The 24,303-nt window shown below is 44.7% G+C and overlaps 1 protein-coding gene and 1 long non-coding RNA gene across 2 annotated transcripts; one reads left to right on the forward strand and one right to left on the reverse strand.

Moving 5' to 3' along the window:
• Positions 1–232: 232 nt before the first annotated feature.
• Positions 233–23,592, forward strand: ABCC6 (ATP binding cassette subfamily C member 6). The gene is made up of 31 exons (XM_077186661.1): positions 233–586; positions 1,039–1,215; positions 1,552–1,677; positions 2,277–2,414; positions 2,638–2,763; positions 3,342–3,403; positions 4,086–4,217; positions 4,536–4,748; positions 5,572–5,749; positions 6,216–6,377; positions 7,852–7,944; positions 8,340–8,543; positions 8,891–9,037; positions 9,755–9,842; positions 10,139–10,208; positions 10,854–10,980; positions 11,445–11,621; positions 12,062–12,229; positions 13,255–13,438; positions 13,851–13,914; positions 14,394–14,511; positions 15,068–15,275; positions 15,960–16,270; positions 16,972–17,171; positions 17,278–17,404; positions 17,964–18,065; positions 18,888–19,034; positions 19,486–19,644; positions 19,880–20,046; positions 20,509–20,703; positions 21,240–23,592. Exons 1-31 carry the CDS (start codon positions 533–535, stop codon positions 21,346–21,348), a joined length of 4,533 nt encoding a protein of 1,510 aa, XP_077042776.1. The 5' UTR covers positions 233–532; the 3' UTR covers positions 21,349–23,592.
• Positions 6,052–11,608, reverse strand: LOC143695330 (uncharacterized). The gene is made up of 3 exons (XR_013184430.1): positions 11,059–11,608; positions 10,221–10,346; positions 6,052–7,699 (listed from the first exon to the last, which is right to left on the reverse strand). It is a non-coding gene; the product is annotated as an uncharacterized LOC143695330 (long non-coding RNA).
• Positions 23,593–24,303: the final 711 nt, after the last annotated feature.

Genomic DNA, 24,303 nt, shown 5'->3' on the forward strand with positions numbered 1-24,303 from the left:
TGCCTCCAACCGGGATTATCCGTCCCCAGCTGCCCCTTCGCACCCTTTGTAGGCGTGGCTGGTGCCAGGTCACTTCGACAGAATGAACTCTTTTCAATAAAGAAAATAATTTTGTGTTTCAAGCACTGCGTAAAGTTGTATGTCATTTATATAAATATGCATCAGGTAGGCGGAGAATATATCCTAGGTGGGCGTGTCCATGTAAATTTTACCGTGTGAAAAAAATATTGGTGTTACCCTCTCAGCGTGCTGAATTTGTGGAAAGAATAAACAAAGTCCTTTCTAAAATACACGCAGTGTCTGTGCTTAGGGAGCTCCTATAAGCGGCGATCCCGGCGGCTCCGGGAGCGCGCTGCTGCTGCTGCTGCTGCCGCGGCCGGACTTTGGCCGCAGCGGGACGGGGCCGAGCTCGGCGGGACGGGCTCTGAGCAGCCGCTCCCACGCCCGGAGTGACCGGAGCTCTCCCTCAGCCAGGGAACGCCGCCGGGCACCGGCCGAGGGTCCCGGGCCGAGGGTCCCGGGCGGAGCGCCCATGGATGCGGGCACGAAGCTGTGCGGGCCCGGGGACGGCCCCGCCGCGCCCCGGGTGAGTGAGAGGATGAGGGGATGAAGGGACGAAGGGATGAGGGGATGAGGCCGCGGCACCGAGCAGCCCCGCGGGGCCGGAGCGGGGTGCGGCACTGAGGGAACGCGGCCCGCGCTCCGCCATGAGGGCAGCGCTGTCTCCGCCAGGGGCGGCCGCGGAGCGAACTTTGCCTCCCCGGACGGTGCTCGCCCCAACAGACCGCTCAGACCGCTCGGCTGCAGTAAATGTGCTGAGCTGCGAGTGAGCACCAGCCCGAACACACTACAGATTTACCTTTAAAAGGGCTCTAGTGAATCCATCAGTCCGGACTCGCATAGATTTCCATCCCCGAGGCTGAAAAACTCCCCTAATAGTTTGCGAGTCATTATCTGCTTCCTCTTTCCGACATGGGATTCCCGTCCCCAGCCTTGCTCTGCACCATGTCCTTCACTTCTGCACTGTTTCTGTTTCAGGACTGGAACCAGACATGGCCTACAAACATCCCAGGAGTGAGCTGGTGCTTCGAGAGCTCCATCATTGCCTGGATCCCTTGTGCCTATCTTTGGATCTGTTTTCCTGTCTACTACTGGTACCTTCGGCACAGAAACAAAGGCTACATCAGGATGTCCCACATCTTCAAAGCTAAAATGGTAAGGGTAAAGCACAGGGTTTGGTCCTAAATTATCTCAACTTTGATGCAGAGCTTAACTTTCTGAAATTATTCTTTCCTGATGATCCATCTCTCCTGGGGTTTTTGACATTTACCAGTTCAGGTCAGTATAAATCAAGTAAAGTTTTAGGAAGATGTGTCATAAGATCTTCTTTCCTGTATTTCCATTTGATTCCCTGACACTTCCATAACATTCTCCGTCCCAGACTTGATCTTCCACCCCTCCAGTCTTACTTCCCAGGCAGCTTGGATCAGTTTGGTAGATTGTCCCAGCATTTTAGTTCATTCCAGTGTGTGTTTTCTGTCTCTGCCCCAGGTCCTTGGATTCATCCTGGTAATATTGTGTTTTTCGAATGTCTTCTTCATGGTGTGGGAGAAAAGCCAAGGAATCCCACGGACCCCAGCACTCTTCATTAGCCCTGCTGTGGTGGGAATCACAACGGTAATTCCTCCCATGTTTGTCTGCAGATGGCCAAGCTTAGCCCTCCTGGGACAGAGCTTGTATTTCCCATGGTTGTTGCTTTCTCTGAGCACAATCTTGGCTGGTGGGGAGTAGAAGGCTGGGGATGCACTTTGTGCCTCTCTGCTGTGTGACACATCAGGGGGTTGGAGTTGGGGCAGTAAGGTTTAGAAAGTTGGTTTCAGTAAGGTTTAGAAAGAGGTCTCACAACAATGAGACAAGATTTCATTTCTCATAGCCACAGTATTTGATTTAATATGGTTTAGAATGAAATGTGATTTCTGTTCAATAAACCAGTGCCTGTTCTCCCCTTCTGTCATTGCATCCTCATAGCCTCAGTCCTTCCAGCCTGTTGGCCCAATTGTAATTTTATTATTTGCCTTCTCTGTAGACATTCTTGAGTGCAAAATTGCACACAAAGCTTTTCAGTGTTAGCCTCTTAGGAACAATACTATAGCTCTGAACATCTTGAAATGTTTGGGCAAGATGTGAGTTTTCTCTATTGCATTCATTAATTTGATAACAATGTTTGGCATTCCATTACCAGGTATTTATTTAGACAAATCTGTACTTCCTCACAGGTCCTTGCTTTGTTCCTTACCCAAGCAGAAAGAATGATGGGCATCCAGTCTTCAGGGGTCCTATTGATTTACTGGCTGCTCTCATTTGTGGCTGCACTTGTGATGTTTAGTTCCAAAATTCAGCATGCCCTGGAAAGAGTAAGTGAGATCACATGCCTTTAATGAGCAGACTACAAAGTCTCTTAACAACAGGGCTGGGTTTGTCTCATTGACTGCAAGGGGGAGAATCAAATTCCTCTTTTAAAATATGTGCTGAGAAAAATGTTCTGTTTATTTGCATAGGTAGAACATGAGAAGCTCTTTCTCTGCTGGTTAAACATGAAGGTTCTTACCTCATTTTCACCAGTGTTGTGTTCCTTAGGGCTTCCTGGAAGACCATTTCCACCATGTTACAACTTACCTTTATGCTGGCCTGGTGCTAGGAGAACTTGTGTTATTCTGCTTAGTTGATCACCCTCCCTTCTTCTCTAAAGCTGACAACCATCCTGTAAGTATAAGGTAGCTTTTCCTAATGCTTTGCTTCATGGCTGAAGCAGGGTTTTGAATACATGGGGATACACAGGCACATGGGTGTCTGGGTGATGTAGGATGCATCATTCTGTAAAAAAGCTGACAGTTTTAAAAGGCAACTGGCAGAATTTGGGATAACAGTGCTCTGTCTCTCTGTGTAAGCTTTTCAAAACTAAAAGCCTATCCATACTCATGTTTCTTGTCACTGAAACCAGTGGATAGGGCTTCTGTTGCTTCCCCTGGTGCTGCTCTCCTGTGCTGCAGTACTCTGTCAGTGATATTGAGTGTGAAAAACTCTGTGCTTATGAAAATAAATGTCTTTGGGTATGAGGAATTATATTCTTTGTTCTTCCATCTGAGATATTATGCAAAGTCAAATTCCTAAAAATCTTCCAATCCCGTTGAGCCTCCACAATACAGTTAACTCTGGTTCAATGGATGGGGAGGGGGATAACTCTGATTGCTTTTCCTGGGGAAGCACAGAAGGGAACTACATTCAGCTGACACATGCCCTTTTCTATAAATAAATATCACACTTGTTTTCTCTCCCATCAGAATCAGTGCCCAGAAGCCAGCAGCTCTTTTCTTTCCAAAATCACATACTGGTGGTTCTCTGGGTAAGAAAACAGAAGATGGGGTTTTGCTACAATATCAGAAAAAAGCAGCAGCATCAGAGATTAGAGAGGGTGTAGATGGCAGCCAGTAGGAAATAGCTCAGCCCCTGAGTTAGCTTATGGCATGAGGATTTAAATTATTTCTTTAAATTATTTCTCTTGTGAGGTATTCCCACAAGATCAAATTAGAAAAATGCAATTTACTTTTCTCAAAATAGTTCAAAATGCAAATTTGTGATTCTAGATAATTATCTTCTGCCTCCCAGCTACCCCTCCAGTGCCCTCCCAGTCTTGAAATAGATCTCATCAATCTCAAAAGATCACTGTACACCAACCACAGCCCTCTCTGCCTACCAGCCCTTGGTCTCATCTGCCTTTCATGGAGCCCAGAGAAAGTTAAATGAACTTTCTACTCCACTACCCAAGACTCTCAGTATGGATTAGAAATTAGTGCTGACTTGCAAATCCCCATTGTGCTGACAGAAAATAGCCTAGGGATTAAAGCAAAGCTGCTGTTCCTGGCCATCCATGTTCATTGTGGGACAGGACAGTCCTGAGTGGTGTTGTGATGTCAGTGTGATGTCAGTGCTCTGTGGTGCACTGCCTTGCTGCTCCTGTGTTCTGAAAGTGTCACACACAGCACAGATCCTGCTGTGCTCCCCTGACTGCAGTCTGTGTCCTCCAGGCTCCTCTGGAAGGGCTCTCAGCAGGCCTTGGGGGTGGATGACTTGTGGCCAGTGAGGAAACAGGACTGCTCTGAAGAAATCGTTGCCTGGGCAGAAAGAGAGTGGAAGAAGTGTCACAGCAGAAGGCAGCAGTGAGTATTTGATCTGGAGAGCACATCATGGGCTCAGCTGGGCAGTTCTAGATGATCTAAGCAAATACACTCACAGGTACTGCTGTGTCAGTCCCTTTGTGCAAAATCTGATTTTAAGTGTTAAAATCTGCTGGAGAACATCCTTCCACTCCTGGAAGCACAGAACTAACTTTCTGTGAGAGGGGTCAGTTTTTGATGAGCTTTTATACTGGACATGGTATGAGATCCAGTGTGAGATATTTAGTGATTTTTTTGAAGATACAAAATTCCCAAGCTTTCTCCAGTTGTAGGTAACTTTCTCATTGTTTCTTCCTTCAGGAAGATGGAGTCTGCCACATTTAAAAAGGGTCAGAAAACTGAAACTGGTATAGCAGAAGCTGAAGAGACAGAGGCTCTCCTACAATCCAAGCACAGTCAGAGCGGGCCCTTGCTGAGAATGTTTTGGAGCATGTTTGGAACTTATTTCCTTCTCAGCACTGTCTGCTTAGTTATCTGTGATGTCTTCTTGTTCTCCACCCCAAAGGTACTGAGGTATGTGCACATATAAGTTGTATTTCTGTCACATGAACAAGATTGCTGTGTGCATGAGCTCAGAGATGTGTATGTCAGCACCCACAGACATACAAACAATGACCTTTTGAAATTCTCTTGCTGATGAAGGGAGCTCAGGTGTCATTTGTGCTAAACCCACTGTCAAGTCAGGAGGAAAAGACACAAAGCCACTGTGTGAAGCTGTGCACACCTGTCTGCACTGCTGTGCTCCAGCAGTGGGAAGGACAGGATGCACCAAGCCCTTTGAGAACATCACTAGAACAGGAATTATTTGATGGTTCTGTATATCACATCCCTTGCCACTTGCTGTAGTCTTAAGGCTCCATGTTCCCTGGCTAATAAAGAGAACACCTGTGCATCCCACACATCTTAAAAAACTTTGTTAGTTGATGAAATGCTTTGTAGGTTCTGTTGGTACAACACCAACCTGCATTATGATATATTTTCATGGGCAAAACCCTTTCTTAGTCCAGATTAGAAGTTCTGGAAATGCCAACAACTGTAGGTTACAGCTACCACTTGCATATTTGTGACAAATTCATGAAAATCAGGAGCCATCCTAAACACTGAAAATGAGGTCTACCCAGAGAGGATGTTGAGATCAGAGATTGCCTCAAAACCATGAGTGGCTAGATTTCAAAAAACAAGATGTTATATATTCCAATTCTTCTGCTATTCATTGATAAACCTCAGCCAGAGAGAATACAGAAAAATCACCGCTATTTCTGCCAGTTTATTTTTGTGTGTCTGATATTTCATCAGTACTGTGTGGATTCAGCAACATTTGCCTCCTGTCCTGCAGCCTTTTCCTGAAGTTCATTGAAGATGAGGCAGCCCCAAGCTGGCTTGGCTACCTCTATGCCTTCAGCATGTTCCTGCTGGGCTGCCTGCAGACTCTGTTTGAGCAGCGCTACATGTACATGTGCCTTGTGCTGGGGCTGAGGCTGAGAACTGCACTGACAGGCCTTGTGTACAGGAAGGTGAGCCTGCAGCTCCTTCTTCAGCTTTGCTTTTTGCTAGCCCTACCTTAGTAGTAATGATGTACATTGTCCATAGCAGTGTCAGGGGAGATGTCATTAGAAACTAGTTTTAGGATGTATCTGTGCTATATTCATCTCTGAGCAGTACATGGCAGGTACATTGTTTAGAGGTTCCCTACATTGTTTAGAGCTTCCCTTTTCTTGGCTTTAGAAGGAAAAGCCAAGAAAAGGAAAGAGCAAAAATCAACATGAACTTCCTTATGCTGTAGATGACAGCTGGGGAAAAGGAGTAAATGCTTCATCTGAAGTGAAGTCACCTGGCCCCGGTAGCAGCATGGTTTCAATATCTGGGATTTGACATTTTTCTCACTCTCTTTGTTCTCTGTGAGGAAAAGAATGTTGTTTGACTTTTGGACCAAAGCTGTTGTTTGATAATGTCTTTTCTTTCTTCTCTACCCTGGTCTAGATCCTGGTTATGTCAAATGCTTCAAGGAAAGCAGCAACTACAGGTGAAATTGTTAATCTGGTATCTGTTGATGTGCAAAAGCTAATGGATCTGATTATCTATTTTAATGGGACCTGGCTGGCTCCTATTCGGATTATCATCTGCTTTGTCTTCTTGTGGCAGGTAAAATATGACAGTATTTATCAATCCCTTTCTATTTTAAATATCAAAGGAAAAAGGAGGTTTCAAAATTATACTTACTAGTTTGAATTACATGAAATTGCCGTATTTTTCTTAGCTCTGTAGCCTGTTGGATTCACTTTTCTTTCTGAAAGATATTTTCATTGATACAGAATCCTTGTCTGATCCTTCAGTTCATCTTCTCACCTGTATATTCAGCATTCAGTCCCTTTTGGGAGTCTGTGAGTATGGTTATTGTGAGCTGACTGATAAACTTCTGCTTCAGATTTTCGTGTCACTTCTCTTTACAACCAAAAGGTGGTGGCCCAGTGTAGGCTGAAAGCCCAGTTCCAGCTCCTTGGCACAGTCCCAGAACATAATGGGGAATGGTCTGAAATAGCAACTTGACATACTTCATCCTGAAGCCTGGTTACCACCAGACCAGTGAAAGAGCTTGAAGCAAAGTTACATGCCATTCAGAAAGAGTATTGGATACTTTGAATTTCATAGGTATCAAGGAGTTCAGCAAGGACAGAGCAAAACCTGAATTAGAAATAATGGATGGTAATCTTTTCTCAGCAGTACAGAGCCCAATTGTTTAGTCCCTGTTCTTGGCCAATGGAAGCATGAGCAGTACAGAGACAGGTGATTCACAGGAGCTTTCCAGAGGCCTTTGAGGCCTTCCTTTACTACCCAGGATGGATTGTGCCTGGTGCCTGGCAGGATGCTGTGACTGAAAATCAGTAGCCCTGGTACAGACTGTGGTGAAGTCATCATCCCTTTTCTAATGACCTTGACAAGTTCAATGTGGTTGGAGCATAATTACACTTTCTTTTCTGCTGTTCACAGACCATTGGTGCAGACAATACCTGTAACTCTGTGTGTTACTCCCCTCTCCAGCCATCCCTAGGGAGATGTAACTAACCCATAAAAAACAAGTGTTGATACATAATTGTTATGATCCCTGGGATCCAAGAGCTGTCCCAAGATAATGGCACAGGATAATGCCACCATTTCATCTCATGCAGACAAGCTGGGCTATTTATGCTGCAGGAATACTTGGTTGAGGGTTTGGGTTTGTTTTTAAGGAAAACCTGGTGTTGTCTGGGGTCGCTTACTCAGGGCAGCCACAAGATGTCCTTCTGAACGCATCCAGGGATGGATGAGGAGAGCCGGGAATGGCTTGAATTGCCAGCGTGCCTCTGGGGCGCCTTCAGCACCGATCCAGCTCCTAACAAGGGAGCGAATAAATTCAGCACAGCCTGATGACAGGAGTTATCCGGCTTGGAGAGTTAACAATCCACAGTGCTTAGGAGCACAGCTCCCTGGAAAGGCAAAGGCAAGGTTGCAGTAAAGGCTTAGCCAGAGGGATGTTATGCACAATTTCAAATAAGAGGGAAGGTAAGCAAGGGAACAAAAGGCAGTCTTGCCTAGCCATCACCAGAAGTTTCTTCTCTTTTCTTTTCTCTCCTGGCAGCTTCTAGGGCCATCTGCCTTGACTGCAATTGCTGTATTTCTCTTTCTTTTGCCTCTGAATTTCGTGATCACCAAGAAGAGGAGTCAGTTTCAGGTATATTTTGCTTCATTAAAATGAAGTGGTTTACTGAGTTATGAGATTATTTATATTTATTCATGCTTATCATGACTGTCTGAAGTAACACAGGAGGATTTGAAGCCTGCAAAAATTCTTGAAATTTAGAATTAGCTCTTCCATGTTCAGCCTTTTTACTATGTTTGCCCTACTTTTCTGTTGTTTTTATGTACTGCCAGTAAAAACAAAGCTCTGAAGATGATAAGTAAAATATTTCCCAGCCTAGAAGAGTCATAAGCAAAACAGCATACACAGCTCAACTGCAGGGAAATTTATTCAGGACTTGGAGGCAGAAATAAGGTATTTTTCTTCAGAATAATTGCACCATTAAACATTTAACCTATTAAATGATAAAACTCAAACATTTATTACAGGAAATCCAGATGAAACATAAGGATGAGAGGGCCAAGCTCACCAATGAAATTCTCAGTAACATTAAAGTAATCAAACTGTATGGCTGGGAGAAAACCTTCATGGAGAAATTATTAGGAATCCGAAAACAAGAACTTCAGGCCTTAAAAAGATCTCAGATTCTCTTCTCAGCATCCCTAGTTTCTTTCCATTCATCAACTTTCCTGGTGAGTGGATCACCTTCCTACATAAAACAAATGCTGTTACTTCCCTTTTCCTTTGTACTCCTGCCTGGACAGACTTTTCCTATGGACAGCTAAAGATTATATCTGCCTGGAGGTCACAGGAGTTGCTGTGGCTGCTGCACCAAAACCTCCTTAAAGCAGAACAAACATCCAGTGATCAAATTTGGTTCTGTCACCAACATACCAGACCTTTGCCTGTGGTACCTGCAGGACAGGCACCTAGAGGGGATAGCCTGGATTTAACCAGATGGGTCCCAGAGTCTTGAAGGGCCTGTCACCCTTGAACCATTCTGAAACAAGTGCTTTGCTTGTCCTTTTCTCCCTTTCAGATCACATTTGTCATGTTTGCTGTCTACACCCTGGTGGACAACACACACGTGCTGGATGCTGAGAAGGCCTTTGTGTCTTTGACACTGATCAACATCCTCAACACTGCCCACTCCTTCCTGCCCTTCTCCATCAATGCTGCTGTCCAGGTTAACTGCAGGCCCTGTTCCTCTTCCTTTGGCCATAAGGGGTTTTTACATAACCCCATTAACAGGGGGTTATGGTAAAGGTAGGGATTTCTTAGGGCTCTGCACATCAGCTGTTTTATAGCCACTGTGAAATGGTGATGTGCAAGGGCTTGCAGCCAAAGGTATACTGTGGCATTGCTTTTCAGAAAGGCTCCTTTATATTGACAAAATAGTCAACAAGAATTACTCCTAAGTCTTTTGTAGCTCAGCACAAGCACCATTAGATCTCAGAGGGGCTTCCAGTTCTGTTTTTAATCACAGAAAACAGGTGGAACAAAATTTCCATAGGGGAGACCCTGCTAGTCCAGGCCAGAGAAAAAAGCAATTCACTGTTCAGTAAGAAATTAGGAAATTAATTTCCCTCTTACACTCTAAGACTGTCACAGATTTTCATGTACCAAAGCAATCACTGGAAAGATTGCAGGAAGAATTGGATGAAAAAGTGCCAATTTCACTGAACCAGAAGCACAGGGAAGGATATGGAGGTTTTGCTGAGCTAAGTGGAAATAAAGGCAGGTAACATAAGGAAGAGCTGCCTTTGGCCATCTAAGCCTACAGCATCTGCAGCATAGCACTAGTCAATATTCTAAGTGGATCTTCAAAGTGAGTCTTCACTTTGGGTTTTTGCTCCCTTTCTACTCTAAATCTTATTTTCTTCTGTGTGCTGCTTCATTTCAGGCCAAAGTTTCCTTAAACCGTTTAGCAGCTTTTCTGAATCTGGAAGAACTGAATCCTGAGACCTCAAGCAGAAACACTTCTGGCTGTGGTGAGCTTTTATGTTAGCATTTTTGTCTTATAAGAGAAGTAATTTCCATTATTCAGCTTCTACTCAGGGTGTCTACCATAGTCAAGAGAAAAATATTTGCCCTTTACTGTCACTTTATCTCTCTGGCCTCATTATTTCTAACAATGAAATCTAATCTGGTGATTAACCCTTCTTTTCATAATAAAAGTTGATTTTAGGTAACATAAATATACACTGAAACATAAAATCACATAAATTGGGACATTTCTGTAGCTATCTCTGCATTTACAAGTGGTCTGTCTCTCTTCATGTTTTAGTACAGGCAAGTATCACCATAAGAAATGGGACTTTTTGCTGGAGCAAAGAAACTTCTCCTTGTCTTAGAAGGTACAGACTTACCCTTAGTCATCTCTCAGTACTGTAGGTCAGGGTGGATGCTGGATGAGCTAATTCCTCAGGGCCTAAGTGAAACCAGGGTGGAATATCCAGAGGCTTCTGAGTTTGCTTCATATTCAGTGTTGAATTCTGAAAATTTTAAAATCAGATAAAACATCATTTTGCTTTTATGTTGAGGAGCACATAAATGGGAAGGTACCTGTATCTGGATGTTGCCTTATTATATGGAGACTGTTTTCTTTATACAGTTTTCTAGCCCAAATATGAAATTACAGTGATTTAAGGCAAAAAAGTAGAACAGATGGAATGCAAACATTATATATGACATCACTACATGCTTACTTCAAAAGGCATTGACATTTTGGAAAAGAAAAGCTTTGAATAGTTCTGATGTTCAGGAGTGTTCTACATCCAGGGGTTTGGGCTAGCCTGTCTCCAGAGTGAGGATCTGGGTATGAAACTCAGATGGGGATGTGGGTGAAGACTTTCTGGTTGGAGGTGTCTGAAGGGATGAAATAAGGGGATTTACTCAATACAATACATGCCCGACAATAGCAAGAATTTTGATAGTAAGTACAATTACTTGCTTTCAGAAGGACTATCTAAATGTGGTAAGAGATAATCTTTTTCCCCCAGCATAGAGCTGAGTGTGCCCCAGGGCTCTCTGCTGGCTGTGGTTGGCCAGGTGGGTGCTGGCAAGTCCTCCCTGCTGGCAGCGGTGCTGGGCGAGCTGGAGGCCACCGAGGGCTGCGTGACCATGAAGGTGAATTTTCCCCTCAGCATTTGCTTCTAATTAGGCTGTTCTCAGGAACTGTAAGGTATCAACCACAGCACCACTTACCTCAGGAAAACCATTTACTGCTGAATTTTAACACAGGCTGTATCAGTCCACATTTAGTTATCTGAAGGCGCTGCAGACTTCTCAGATGAGCCTGAACTTTGTGAATAGGAGTGGAACAACACTTGAAAGATCCAGTTCTATTTCTCCCTCTGACAGTGAGCTGAAGTGTCATCCTGGTAAATTGCATCCTGTACTTGCACCTCTGTTCACTCCCCTGTAAGGCAGTAACAGTGCAGACTCATATTTTGCAAAGCCTTCTGAGAGTTCTCAGTGCTGATGATCATTCCAGATTTCCACAACTGAGAGAGCTTTTCTTTAAAGATGGGTTCTCACAGTGTCAAGTTGAGCTTATGGAAAAGTTTGCTAACATTCTTCCACTTTTATAGGACACTGCAGCTTATGTCCCCCAGCAAGCTTGGGTTCTAAATGCTTCAGTGGAAGATAACATTCTGTTTGGGAAAGAGATGGATGAAACCTGGTTCAATAGAGTGACAGAGGCTTGTGCACTGCACCCTGATTTGGAGACCTTCCCTGCAGGGCAGAAGAGTGAAATAGGAGAAAAGGTACTGCCTTGGCTTTATGTTTTGGCCAACTTTTCCCTGAGTAGCTACAACTTCAGGTGTCCTGCTTAAAACATCTACCCCTGAGTAACTACAGCTTTGGGAGCTGTGATGAAAATGCAAAAAAACCTAAACTCAACAGAGGCAGGTGCCCAGGAATTTCTGGAAAATTAGGCCATGATTTAATTTAAGCCCACTTTCTGACAGCCTAATGAGAGAAATAAGAGCTGTTTAAGAGAAAAATCAATATAGCCAGGTTATTCTTGAGTGCTCTTTTGCAGGAAAGAGTTGTTCAAGAGACAAGAGCCCTGTTTGGAGGGACAGAGGGAGGGAGGTGCACTGATTTGAAAATAAGGAAGTCACAAAACATCAGTGTAAAAGGAAGTCAGCAGTTGGGAAATATGCTGTAGCTTTGAAATAAGCAGAGTCAATATCTTTTCCAGGGAATCAATCTGTCTGGGGGGCAGAAGCAGAGAGTGAGCCTTGCTCGGGCCGTGTACCAGCAGGCTGCGATTTACCTGCTCGACGATCCCCTGGCTGCTGTGGATGCCCATGTTGGGCAGCACATTTTTGAACATGTTCTTGGGCCCAATGGTTTACTGAAGGACAAGGTGTGTATGAACCTGAGCTGTAAACACTTGCACAATGCCTCTAATTAAGCAGAGCCCCCAGAATGTTTCCAGTAGGGTGGGTTGCTCAGTTTATCAAAGGCTCACAAATGCTTTTTTGCAGTGGCAGCAGGGGACTGGGGAACCTCTGCAGGCCACACAGCACCTGCCAGTCCTGCAGGGAATCTCATTTAGGAGGAGGGAGGCTGTCTTTATCCTCATGCAAACCACATGCCTAGTGCCAGCCCTACTTTCATTGCAGGTTACAGTTCTTTGGTCCTCTGTCCACATCCTTCCCTCCTTTTGAGATTTACTTCTAGCACAGTTCAGAGGAGCCGCCTGATCTCTTCCAAATTCTATATCCATGATGTCTAATCCCATTACTTTTGGATAGTTCAGTGGCACCTTTACAGTTCTCATCATTACCCAAAAGTGCATCACTTAAACACTTCTCCTCCATTCTTTTTGCACTGATTGTGTTTTGTTTTTCCTTGGTATTACTCTGCTGTCAAGCATCTGGAAAACAAAACATGGTTGCATGAGAAGGAATGCTAGGGCAGCTCTTTTGGATTCATATTGTAAATTGCCTAGAAACACTTGATTCAGTTTCACATTATAGAAGGAAAACAGGAAGAAGGCCATTTCTGGCATTACAAAGTCCAATTAAAACAAACATATAATTATAAATACCTTTCTCTCCATGAGATTAGTTGCAAGTATCAGAAAATAATTATTGTATTGAAACAGAATGACTTTCTAAGAACAATGTACCAGACATAAGGTGTACTCAGAGGACTTGGCTGTATATTAGAAATGCAAAATATGCCAATTTATCTAGGGAAAAATTACTTTTCTTACATCCTTTCCTCCAATTATCTGTGCAAATATGCTCAGAATTGCAAATAAAAGGAAATACCCTTTAATTCCATTCAGGCTGATGAATTTTTGAGGCCTAAATTTGATCCTGAACTACTGATACCAGTACTGACAGCAGAACAATTGTAACTGCTCGCTCTTTATCCAAGCAGACTCGTGTGCTGGTGACTCACACAATTAACATTTTGCCTCAAGTGGACAACATTGTTTTTCTGGTGGATGGAATGATCTCAGAAACTGGTTCCTACCAAGAACTTCTACAGAGAAATGGAGCCTTTGCAGATTTTCTTCGTTCACATGTTACTGCAGAAGAGAAGGCACCTGCTGGTTTTCCAGGTAACCCAGATGGGTTGGAATCATTCTTCCTAGGTCTATCAGTCAATTGTTCCCTTCATATCACATCTGTTTTATTAGGGACATTTAATGCAGAGATCCAATCACAGTAAGGTGTTGCTTTGTGTGGGGAAAAATATGGCTGTCAAATCAGCTGACTCATCACCTCAAAATTGATTCTTGAATCCATATTAGTAGACAAATAATCAAGCAGTAAACTATTACCCACTGTATGTGCTGTTCTTCAAGCCTCACCTTGAGATTTCTACCTCTAGAAACAATTTTTAAATGAATCTTTCCTCCATATATTACTAGTCTTTCAAAGGCTGTATAGGACAAAACAGGATTATAAAGCATTTAGAAAATGCTTTATAAAATCGTGAATTATTATTATCATAATACATTTATTTCACAGCTTTGGGAGACATCAAAGACACTATAACCACTGGGAATGGTCCATCTCAGCAGAAACCCCTCAGGTAAGCTTAAAGCAATCTCAGATGCTGAAGAATTTACTCCAAAAGCCCATATAAGCCTACATAGAGGCTCTTACTGAGTATGATAGAGGTTTAGGATTGATCTGTAAATAAATAACAAGAACAAATAACCAAAACTCAAGAATAGGTAAAAACCTGCTCTTGAATGTAAAAGTTGACTGACATTTCTTCTGTATTTCACAAGGAGGCACAACAGAGCTCAAGTACAGGCTCCTTGATACATTTGGGTGCTGATCACTTCCCTGTGGGGCTGTAAGATCAGACTGATCCCAAACCAGCCTCAGAGTGAATGCTTCTTCCTGCTCCTCAGTTGCTTGACAGAGCCCAGTCCTTGTGACAAACGTGGACAGTGGCTGGGGACACTCTTGAGGAGCCTGAAAACTGCAGCCCTTAAAATAGGCATGGATTTAAAGGTGGATGGGTGGCTAAAAATTGAAAGGATTTTTGTTTTCTTCATGAAGTGGTGATTCAGTAAAATCTGCTGTGGGAAGAGAGACCATTCCTGTGAGCCCAGACTGCACCAGTGCTGCAGCCACCAGTGGAGGATTAACCAAGGCAGAGAGAACTCAGCACGGCAGGGTAAGCACAGCACCTTCCTGCAGGGGCAAGGACACATTCCATGGGGATAACACACCCATGGCAGACAGGCCAGCTCCCTGCCTCAGCTAAACCACAGCCAGGGCAGTCAGCTGAGCTGTACCAGTGTGCCCTGTAACTGAGAAGAAATGAGAGCAAGAAGTCAGAAACCCCAAAAGAGGCAGCTTTTTCTGTAGGGAGACAGCACTAGCCAGACTGGGATCTCCTCTCCCCACACGAGCACCCAGTGTGAACATGGCAGTTCTCTCTCACACCAGCACACAGGAAAACCACTGCCTGACATAAAGAAAGCCTTCCATGTATTGCAGAAGTAACATGAGCCTATTGCATAACATTGATCAGTTGATAATAATCATTCATCAGTGATTTCTTTAACTATGCCTTCATTACTCATCCATGAGGAAAACAAAACAAGAATCAACACGGTTGCTGTGACTGTGACTTATCACTGAGAAATCCCATTATAAATCACTCCTTGCTTCAGAGCTGCTTTTTTTAGCTAACAGCCTCTTCTCCTGCTCTTTCTGCCCACATGCAGGTCAGAGCTGGGGTGTATGGAGCCTACCTGCAGGCGGCAGGCCGGGTGCTGTGTGTGTATGTGCTGCTGTCCTTCACCTGCCAGCAGGCTGTGGCCTTCTCCAGGGGCTACTGGCTCAGCCTCTGGGCAGATGACCCCGTGCACAATGGGACACAGCAGCTCACAGAGCTCAGACTTGGAGTCTTTGGTGCTTTAGGAGTGGTTCAAGGTGTGTTGACGTTGCTCGCCTAATTCTCTGTATTCCCAGCTCCCTGTCCCATATCCAGGATGTGTTCTCAGAGTATAAACAAGTGCATACCCTTGGGCTTTCAGCTCCAACCCTAAAGGTTTTTCTTTTTTATCTCTTTTCATCCTTCCAGCATAAATTAATCATATCAAAGTTCAAGTGGAGGCTCTTCTCCATACTGAATTGTTGCCCCTCACACTGCTATGCTGAATGAAATCTTGGCTTAAGTCACATAAAAGAGAGAGAAGAGAAACTTCTGGACTTCTACATTTATCTTTTTCTTTTTAAATAGCCACCATTCTTTTGGTCACTCTATTTAAAAAGAAAAAATATCTCTGAGCAATTTAAAGTAATCCCAGTCAAGCTTATTTTGTGATGAATGAATAATTTGTCCTGCATGTTTTAAGTTCCTGAATCCATGCCCCCCATCAAGCTGGCTTAGAAGGTCTTTGGCCACTCTAACTACCCTGCAGAAAGGGCAGCTTACCCTGCAACTCTGAGGCTTGGTTTAATTCCTGCTAAAGAGGGGTTTAATGCCTGTTGCACCTTCCTGAATGCACACTGGTGCAGCATTCACAGGAGTAACTGGAAACCACCATCTTGCTAAGGAGAACTCCAAGGTGGGTTTGTTCAGACCTAGCAATAATAAACTCTTTTCTCTTCCAGCCCTTGGCAGGTTTGCCTGCACAGCAGCAGTGCTGCTGGGGGGTGTGTTAGCCTCACACCAGCTCTTCCTGCAGCTGCTGAGCAATGTCATGAGATGTCCAATGCTCTTCTTTGAGCAAACACCCACCGGACACCTGCTGAACCGCTTCTCCAGAGACATGGATGCTGTTGATTCTGTCATCCCTGACAAGCTCAAGTCTGTGCTGGGATTCTTGTTCAGCTTGCTGGAGATCTACCTGGTGGTTGTGGTGGCTACACCATGGGCAGCAATGGCCATAGTAGCCTTGACTGTTCTTTATGCAGCATTCCAGGTAGGAGCTCACAGGTGCACACACAGCAGAGGCTGAAGCAGCACAGCCCTGCAGAAAGCCTCCTTCCATTTCTTAGGAGGGAAGGCATGCAGAAATCAGTTTCATAATCTCAAGTCACATCTGAACAAGATTAATGTCAGTCCCTTTCCCACATCACCTCGCCCTTCCAAAGCACCCCAGAGCCCTCACAAACAGGCTTGTGGTTTTCTGATGTCTAAAACAAATCCTACCGAGCCTATATCCCTCATCTCCATTAGTGTGAATCACATGAAGACCAAAAGCATTTTTCCTTTCCTGCAGAATTCCTACACTACTTTTTAATATATCCACATTTGCCAGCCAAGACTGAGCATTAGGGAGGGGCAAGTACATCTCTGTTCTCCATTGAGCAAAGGGCTCAGCTGCAGGAGAAACTGAGAGTAGAGGTTTTGTGGGTCCACAGCACCCTGGCTCCTTTGCCCCAGCTGAATTAGGAATATTAGGAATTAGAAACAGTTAGGATTATTCCTAATAAAGGCAGGACATAACAGAGGTAGGAACACTGCCTCATCTTTTAGGGGCATGTCCTGCATGCATGTAAGGTTTTGTAACACAAGGACAGTACTGTTGCACTTGTTGAGGCCTTCCCAAATTTCCTCTGGAGTACCTCCACAGAGGCACAAGCCTTTTAATGACTCTCCCTTCCTTTCCCCTTGTCCCAGCACTTCTATGTCAGCACCTCCTGCCAGCTGAGGCGCTTGGAGGCTGCCAGCAGGTCACCCATCTACTCCCACATCTCAGAAACCTTCCAAGGCAGCAGTGTGATCCGTGCTCACAAAGACCAGCAGAGGTTTATTTCAAAGAGCAATTTCCTAGTGGATGAGAACCAGCGAATTTGCTTCCCTGGAGCTGTTGCTGACAGGTACAAATCTGCCCAGCAGCTCCATGAGTGTTCTTGTAAAGAAATCTTGTTTTGGGAGAAAGGGAGAGGGCACCCAGCAACAGCTCTGTGCTCCCTCCTCCTGCAGGTGGCTTGCTACAAACCTGGAGTTCCTGGGCAATGGCCTCGTGCTTTTTGCAGCCCTGTTTGCAGCCATGGGCAGGACACAGCTCAGCCCAGGAACTGCTGGCTTCTCCCTGTCCTATGCTCTCCAGGTAACCCAGTGGGGAAATAATACCATGCTTGCCTTTATCAAAAGCAACTGCATTTTAATTTCTGTTATGAACTATTTCTGTGCCTTTTTAGATGCCTTTTCCTACCAAATCCTGCTGTCATTGCTGAAATCCAGAGCATCTGGAGCACATGGCCCCTTAGGGAAAGAACCTCATAAACACACACATATGGGCCATCTTCTTCCTCCTACACCTGAACTCACAATATAAGTCAAAGCAAGCCCTGGGCAGCTGAAGCAAGGTCTTCAGAACCTGTCTTACTTGCTTGTAGACTAGTTGCACAAGAGCCTAAGAAATAGCTACACCATCTTTGAGCATCCAAATCAATAGCATTTCATTCTCTATAAACATGCTGAAAGGGCTATGGCAGGAGCTGGCTTTCACTTTAGCATTTTAAGATTTTCTGATGTAATCTAATTTCTGATATAATTAGCTGATGAGGAGATCTTTAGAAATAAACACTAAGACAAAGTACCAGGTAGCTCCTGAGCACAGGTCAGGCTCATGTTGTCTCCCTAATGCTTCTGTTCCACTGTGGCAGATAACTGGTGTTCTGAACTGGATGGTTCGCTCCTGGACAGAGCTAGAGAACAACACTGTTGCTGTGGAGAGAGTGAGGGAATACCTGAGGACTCCTAAGGAGGTAGCTAATCCACTGTTGACCTTACTAGAAGCAGCTGAACATCTCTGCAAACTCAATGAGTAACTTTTCTGTTCCACCTGAAAAACCTCTAGTTTTCCCCTTCTGAAAGGCCAGTCATGTTTCCTTTAGAGAACTGCAGCATTTGGGGTTTATCCAACTGACTAGACTTGTTTTATAACCTCAGATCATTATTTCCTTAGGACAGTTATGCACTGGATTGCCATTAAAATAGCTTCACTTGTTAACACTCATGGAATGAGACATTTCCTGCCCATATTTGGAGTATTTATTATGTGACTTCAGATGCAACTCACTGATAAGTAATGGCTCCTAGATAGCCTTTTAACTGCTAAAAGTTTCCAGCGCAGTAATTTTTGTTCTGTAATCATTAAAATTATATCTCCATATGCTGCCCTGAGAGAGAAGGCTTTCACAGCCCTGTTTATAGGGTCATATAAATTTTTTTTATTGAACCACTCAGTTTCAGAACTCTGACATGCAAGCAAACGTTTATCCCCATTTTCAGTAAAGAAAATCCAACCAGCAACTTTGGATAAAGTAAAAACAACATGAAGCAGCAACAACAACATCTGTAGTATGAAAGTTAGAGGCCTTTTTTTGGTTTGGAAGCTGCAAAGAGATTGGGGGACAGTTGGCACAGGTGTCTTCCATGAACTTCCCTTTCCACTATTGCCACTTGATTGGCAATACTGGAATGGGAAGCTCATGAAGATACCTGTGGGTAATTTAAGTTCATGAGGACACCTTGATTGGGTAATTTAAATCAGCCTTCAACACTGGTGTTTTCTTCCATCTCTTCAGGCACCTTGGACTCTGAATAGCAAACTTCAAGGGCAAGTTTGGCCCACTGAGGGAAGGATTGAATTTAGAAACTACAGCCTGTGCTACAGGCCAGGTTTGGAGTTAGCACTGAGGCGTGTCAGTGTGACCATCAACGGGCACGAGAAGGTAAAAACCACTCCTTGAGCAGCTGGAGCAGAGCTGGGCACTGCCCAGATCCAGGGAATCCAGCCCCTGCCTGTACCCAGCTGCAGCAGCCTTGCAGCTGCAGGAAAGCAGGAGCCCATCTCCCACACTGCACACCTTGTCCAGCTTCTTACAGCAAAGGAATTCCACTTTTTCAGTCTTGCTCCACATCAAGGCCCTGTTCAACTAAGTCTTGTAATTATTCTTCCCTTCAAAGCCTTTTGTGATTCCTTTTCTTACAAAACAATTGTGACCTATAAATGCTTCCATTTAAAGAAAGTATTGCCAGACAGTGTGAATCACAAACAACCCTAAAGATCTGATCTGTGCAAAACTCTCCCATCAAAAGGCCAAGAGGAGCTACACAACATGTTTGCCCACCTGTGAGAAAACAATCAACATCCAAACCAAAGTCCTCCCATTGCATTTTCAGATTGGCATAACTGGCAGAACAGGAGCTGGGAAGTCCAGCCTTGCCATGGGCTTGCTGAGATTGGTGGAAGCTGCAGAAGGAGCCATCCTCATTGATGGACAGGACATTGCCCAACTAGGTCTGCATGACCTCAGAACCAAGATCACTCTCATTCCCCAGGTATGAGACTCATTTCCAAAATATTTGAGCAGTGTCTTGAATACCTGGGAAGGGCTTATAAAGATTCTGTGAGAGGAGGGACATTGAGCAATTTCCAAGTTGGAAATAACCTCTATGCCATGTTCATCTGCCATTCAATATAACATCAGCCACAGATTCCCACCCAGCAGGCAGGGCCCAAGAGCTCATTTTTATAATTCATTTCAGGAGTTGTTTGTACTGTCTCTGTGCTCAGGATCCAGTTTTGTTTTCTGGCTCCCTAAGAATGAATCTCGACCCATTAAACCAATACACTGATGCAGACATCTGGACAGCTTTGGAACTGACTCAGCTCAAGAACTTTGTTGCAGATTTGCCAGAGCAGCTGGAATATAAGTGCACTGACCAAGGGGAAAACCTAAGGTACCTTTTATCTGCAGTGGCAAGGCAGTGCCAGCCCCTGGGCTAGGAGAACAGAGCTGGTTGGATAAGGAGACTAATTCCTTTATTAAAAAAAAAATCATGAATGATGTCCAGACTGCAAATTGCTGCATTCCTGTCCTGTTTAGCAGCATGAAATCAAATCCTAAGACACTAAGGAAGACCTTTTGGACTCAATCATTGTGGTGATTTGCATTTGTGCAGTACCTAAAACCCTGCAATATGTTCCAAGTGCAGCCTTCTGGGTGCCATAGCAATACCTTCCCCTCCCTCCCTTAGGCTGCTTCATGCTGTTACCTACCTGCAGTGCCACCAGCCTCAATCACTCTTTCAGAGAAAGGGAACAATCACCTTTTCATTACTGATTTCAAATGAATCATCTGTTCTGACCCCAAGAAAAAGTGACTACTGCCTTCAGTTTACCATCTCTCTTCCTACTTGCAGCACTGGTCAGAAACAGCTGCTTTGCCTGGCCAGAGCACTCCTGCAGAAAGCCAAAATCCTCGTTCTGGATGAGGCCACAGCAGCAGTGGATGTAGAGACTGATGCCCAGATTCAGTCCATGCTGAGGACTCAGTTCAGGGACAGCACGGTGCTGACAGTGGCTCACCGGGTGAACACTGTGCTGGACTGTGACAGGTCAGGACCCCTCTGAGCAGGGAGCACTCACTCAGGCAGCTGCTGTGACTGACACCCCACTGTGCTGCTGAACAGCAACTCATTTCTGTCCTCTTGGTGTTTAAACCTCCAAGCTTTGCTTTGGAGTTTGGAGGATCTCTGTTAAACCAGCAGGGCACCAGCAGTTTAATCAGAGATCCTTCACTCCCACACAGAGCCCTTCCTGCTGTGTCACAGCCCTCCACCCCCACTGACAGCAAACATGACTACAGCTCCTTGGTCACCTGAGAGCTGTGACACTAAAACACCCAATACCCCTTCACAAATCTCACCCCAATCTCAGCTGCAAAAACCCCTCCTCCCAAACTCAGCACTTGAACAGTCACTCATCAGAAACCCTTTCTATCCCAGCACTGTTTCCCAGCTGAAAAGCTGTTGGAAAGCTTGGCTGAATAACCAGCAAGTACTGAAACTTAATTTAAAACTAACTAGAAATTAGTAAGTTTATTATAGGTGCTGTTGTAATCCCAAACTTACATTTCTTTTATTGTTCACAGGATTTTAGTCTTGGAAAATGGCCGGATAGCAGAATTTGATACTCCAGAACACTTAATAGCTCAGAAGGGACTATTCTACAGACTGATGGAAGAATCAGGCCTTGCATGACTCACCCAGAGCACCACCACCATCAGGAATAATTGACCTCATAATTGAGTTATTTTGGTTTCTCAAAAATGCCTGACACTCAACCAAAGCTTGTTCGAGCCAGAGCTGCAGTGAGTAGATGGAAAGGGGTAACTTGGGATACATGTTATTTCCATAGGAAACTCAGCAATTCCACTTCCATTATGTTTCCAGATACCAAAACCTCACTCAATTGCTGAAAACAAGCCAGTCAGGACTTAAATACTTTTCTGGTATAAAAGCAAACAAGTCAAAAGAGAAAGACCACAGCATTCCTAATTTATACTGTAAATGGAGCCCAAATATCTATCATACTTCAAGATTACACAGATTATTTTTAAAAGCCAAAAAGATTTTATGGGCAGCAAGGAAGAATTTAACTGGTAGCAAGGAAACTTAACTGTTTGCAGTTGATGCTAAGCTCCAGGCAGAACAAATGTTGTATTTTGTCAATGTTTTAAGGACTGCTCACCCAGGCACTGTTCCTACACAGCTGTGGACTCCAAGGCAGCTGGAGCTCATCATCCAAAGTGCACAAACACTGGGGCAGGAGGGAAGAGGAGGCAGGAGAGCACAGGCTGCCTTCGTCACCCTGGGGATCAGATCCACCCCCTCCCTCTGCAGAGCAGAGCCAGCTCCAGCAGGGGCTCAGCGGTGCAGGACAGGACCATGGCTGGGAATGGCAGCAGAGCATCCATCACCCCTTCTGCCCAGGCCTTGGAGCATCCCCACTGCAGCTGCTCACAGCAGGGCATGCCCAAACATTGACACCAACATTTCCAAACTGAATTTGGCCATGAGGAGTTTGCATGGTTGGAAGCGCCCTCCTCTCTGATCCCTGCAGCACATGAGGAAAGCAGCAGGATCTCACCTGTTGACCTGATGGTTCATGCCTGGTTTTCCTCTTGAGTGCAAGTTGTCTCCTGCATGTGCCACCCTGGTGCTGCAGAGCCTCTGGCATGGTCACCTGTCAGGTGTTGCTTTAACAAACCAAAACAGAAGCAAAAGCTTCCTGGGCTTCCCAGTGTCTGTGGCCAGAGCTGTGCCCAGGTCTGTCCTCAGGAATCCCAGGATGACAGTGTGACAGTCCAATACACACAGAGATACTGCTCTTTACTGTGACTTTTGTTAAAGCACCCATTTTCTAGAGAGCTGAAATAAAAACAGAATCAAGTATTTAAATGGGTCTCTTCAGTAAACTGGAACAAATACAACACAGAAAGGGGCAGTGGGGAGGGGATGGGAGAGTTCCAGCTGCAAGAATCAGCCCAGACTGGCAAAACCCAGCAGTTCCTTCTCCAACAGCTGCTCAGTGCCTTCTGCACCCAAGTCAAGAACAGTTCAGAGTTTCTGCTGGACAAGTGCCCAAGATATGGAGGTCCAGTGCCTGCTGCTGCTCAGGTACCAGGAGAGAATTATTTTCCCTCTACTTTCTCCAGCTCTCATACTTGAGGACACAGACAAAACAATTCCAAACCCAGATACAAGTTAAGAGTACTCCAAAGGTTTATCAATGGATCTTTAAAACCAGGAGCATTTAGAAATACTGAGATAAAAGTTAGGTATTTTTCCTTTTAAACTAAGGCAAAGAGGAACAGAATTGCCCATGTTGCTGGGTAATTCTGAAAGAGGCATCTTTTAACATTCCATAATCTCCAATATAAACATCTTTAAATGCTCATTTTCTGTTCCTAAGGTAAAGAGGGACGGCAACAGGAGACAATAATTAAAACATCCTTTCACACTGGTAACCTTTGAAAGGGCACAGTTTTGCTGTCAGCTAACGCAAAGTAAGAGCAAGCAAAAATATCATCAGCTTTCACACATCAAATTGTGCTGAAAAGGCAGAAGAAAAGCAATTCCCCAAATTACATGTTTCAGATGGATATGTCCCCAGGGATATGTCCAAGTACTGTGATGAATCTGGAGCTCAAGTCTCACAGAAGTTATCTGGAGTTGGTTAAAGCAAACTATGTAAAGGAGTTAACACTTGGAGATAGCATGTAGGAGAGAAATGCTACCTGAAAAAATCCTTATCCCATGATTCCAGGTTTAAGGCAATACTGAAACTGCTAAAGCCAGAAAATAATCAAAATGTCATGCATTGATTTACACCAGTTCAGGCCATACATGTACTGTGCAAGTCACACTCCCAGTGCCCCAGATGGTCACAAGACACACAGGAATGCCAAAATGTTCAAGGTGTCAGTGACCCCAAGCACAGTTGCTGCTGTGCCACATCACTGTCACACTGCAAAAGGATCTGCGTGGGGGTCAGGACTGGGAACACTTACAGAAGTAGCTCTGTTCACACACATGAATAAGGGTGGTTTCTGCAGGTCTTCTGAAAATTCTGAGCTGTTTTTTTGGCAGAATCAGCTTTTCCAGATGTGAGAAATCTTCCATGTTGCAGTAGATAATGTCAGCCCAGAGACATCAATGTGCACTGAAATCAGATGCAGTAAATTCAACTGTACAGCAGCTCCTCTCCCTCTTCCCTGCCAGGAATGGGGTGGAAGGGGAGGCTCACAAAGTGCTCCTGGAGGATGACTGTTCCCAAGCAGGGAAGGTGTCTCAGTGGCATTGACAGTTCCTCCCCTGGGTCTCTGCAGGGAGCTCCATCTCCACCTGAACGTACAACACCAGCCCAGAGCCCCTCTCAGCACAGAGCCCCTGTGCTCTGCTCCTACAAACCATGTGCTCCAAGCATCATCCCAGCCTTCTGTCCACCACTGTGCTGCACCAGTGTCTGGGGATTTGAAAAGCTGTAACTCACAGCTCATCCCCAAAGTCCCCAGCCAGCCCCTGCTCGTTCCCTTTCCACAGACAAAATTCACACCAAGCTCAGGAGCCCCATGGACACCATGGGGGTGACAAAGGTCCTCAGCACTGGGGCTCCTGCTCTGCTGAGCCTTCATCATCACCTGATCAGTGGAA

The sequence above is a fragment of the Agelaius phoeniceus genome, chromosome 16, assembly GCF_051311805.1.
Source record: "Agelaius phoeniceus isolate bAgePho1 chromosome 16, bAgePho1.hap1, whole genome shotgun sequence".
Classification (NCBI taxonomy): Eukaryota; Metazoa; Chordata; class Aves; order Passeriformes; family Icteridae; genus Agelaius; species Agelaius phoeniceus.

What these genes read in the sequence shown, in the direction of transcription:
- ABCC6 (XM_077186661.1), top strand. Translation starts at nt 533, where the DNA reads ATGGATGCGGGCACGAAGCTGTGCGGGCCCGGGGACGGCCCCGCCGCG. An exon ending in CCATCAATGCTGCTGTCCAG is followed by an intron (nt 9,038 to 9,754) that starts GTTAACTGCAGG and finishes GCTTCATTTCAG; the next exon opens with GCCAAAGTTTCCTTAAACCG. An exon ending in CCTGGAGCTGTTGCTGACAG is followed by an intron (nt 17,172 to 17,277) that starts GTACAAATCTGC and finishes CTCCTCCTGCAG; the next exon opens with GTGGCTTGCTACAAACCTGG.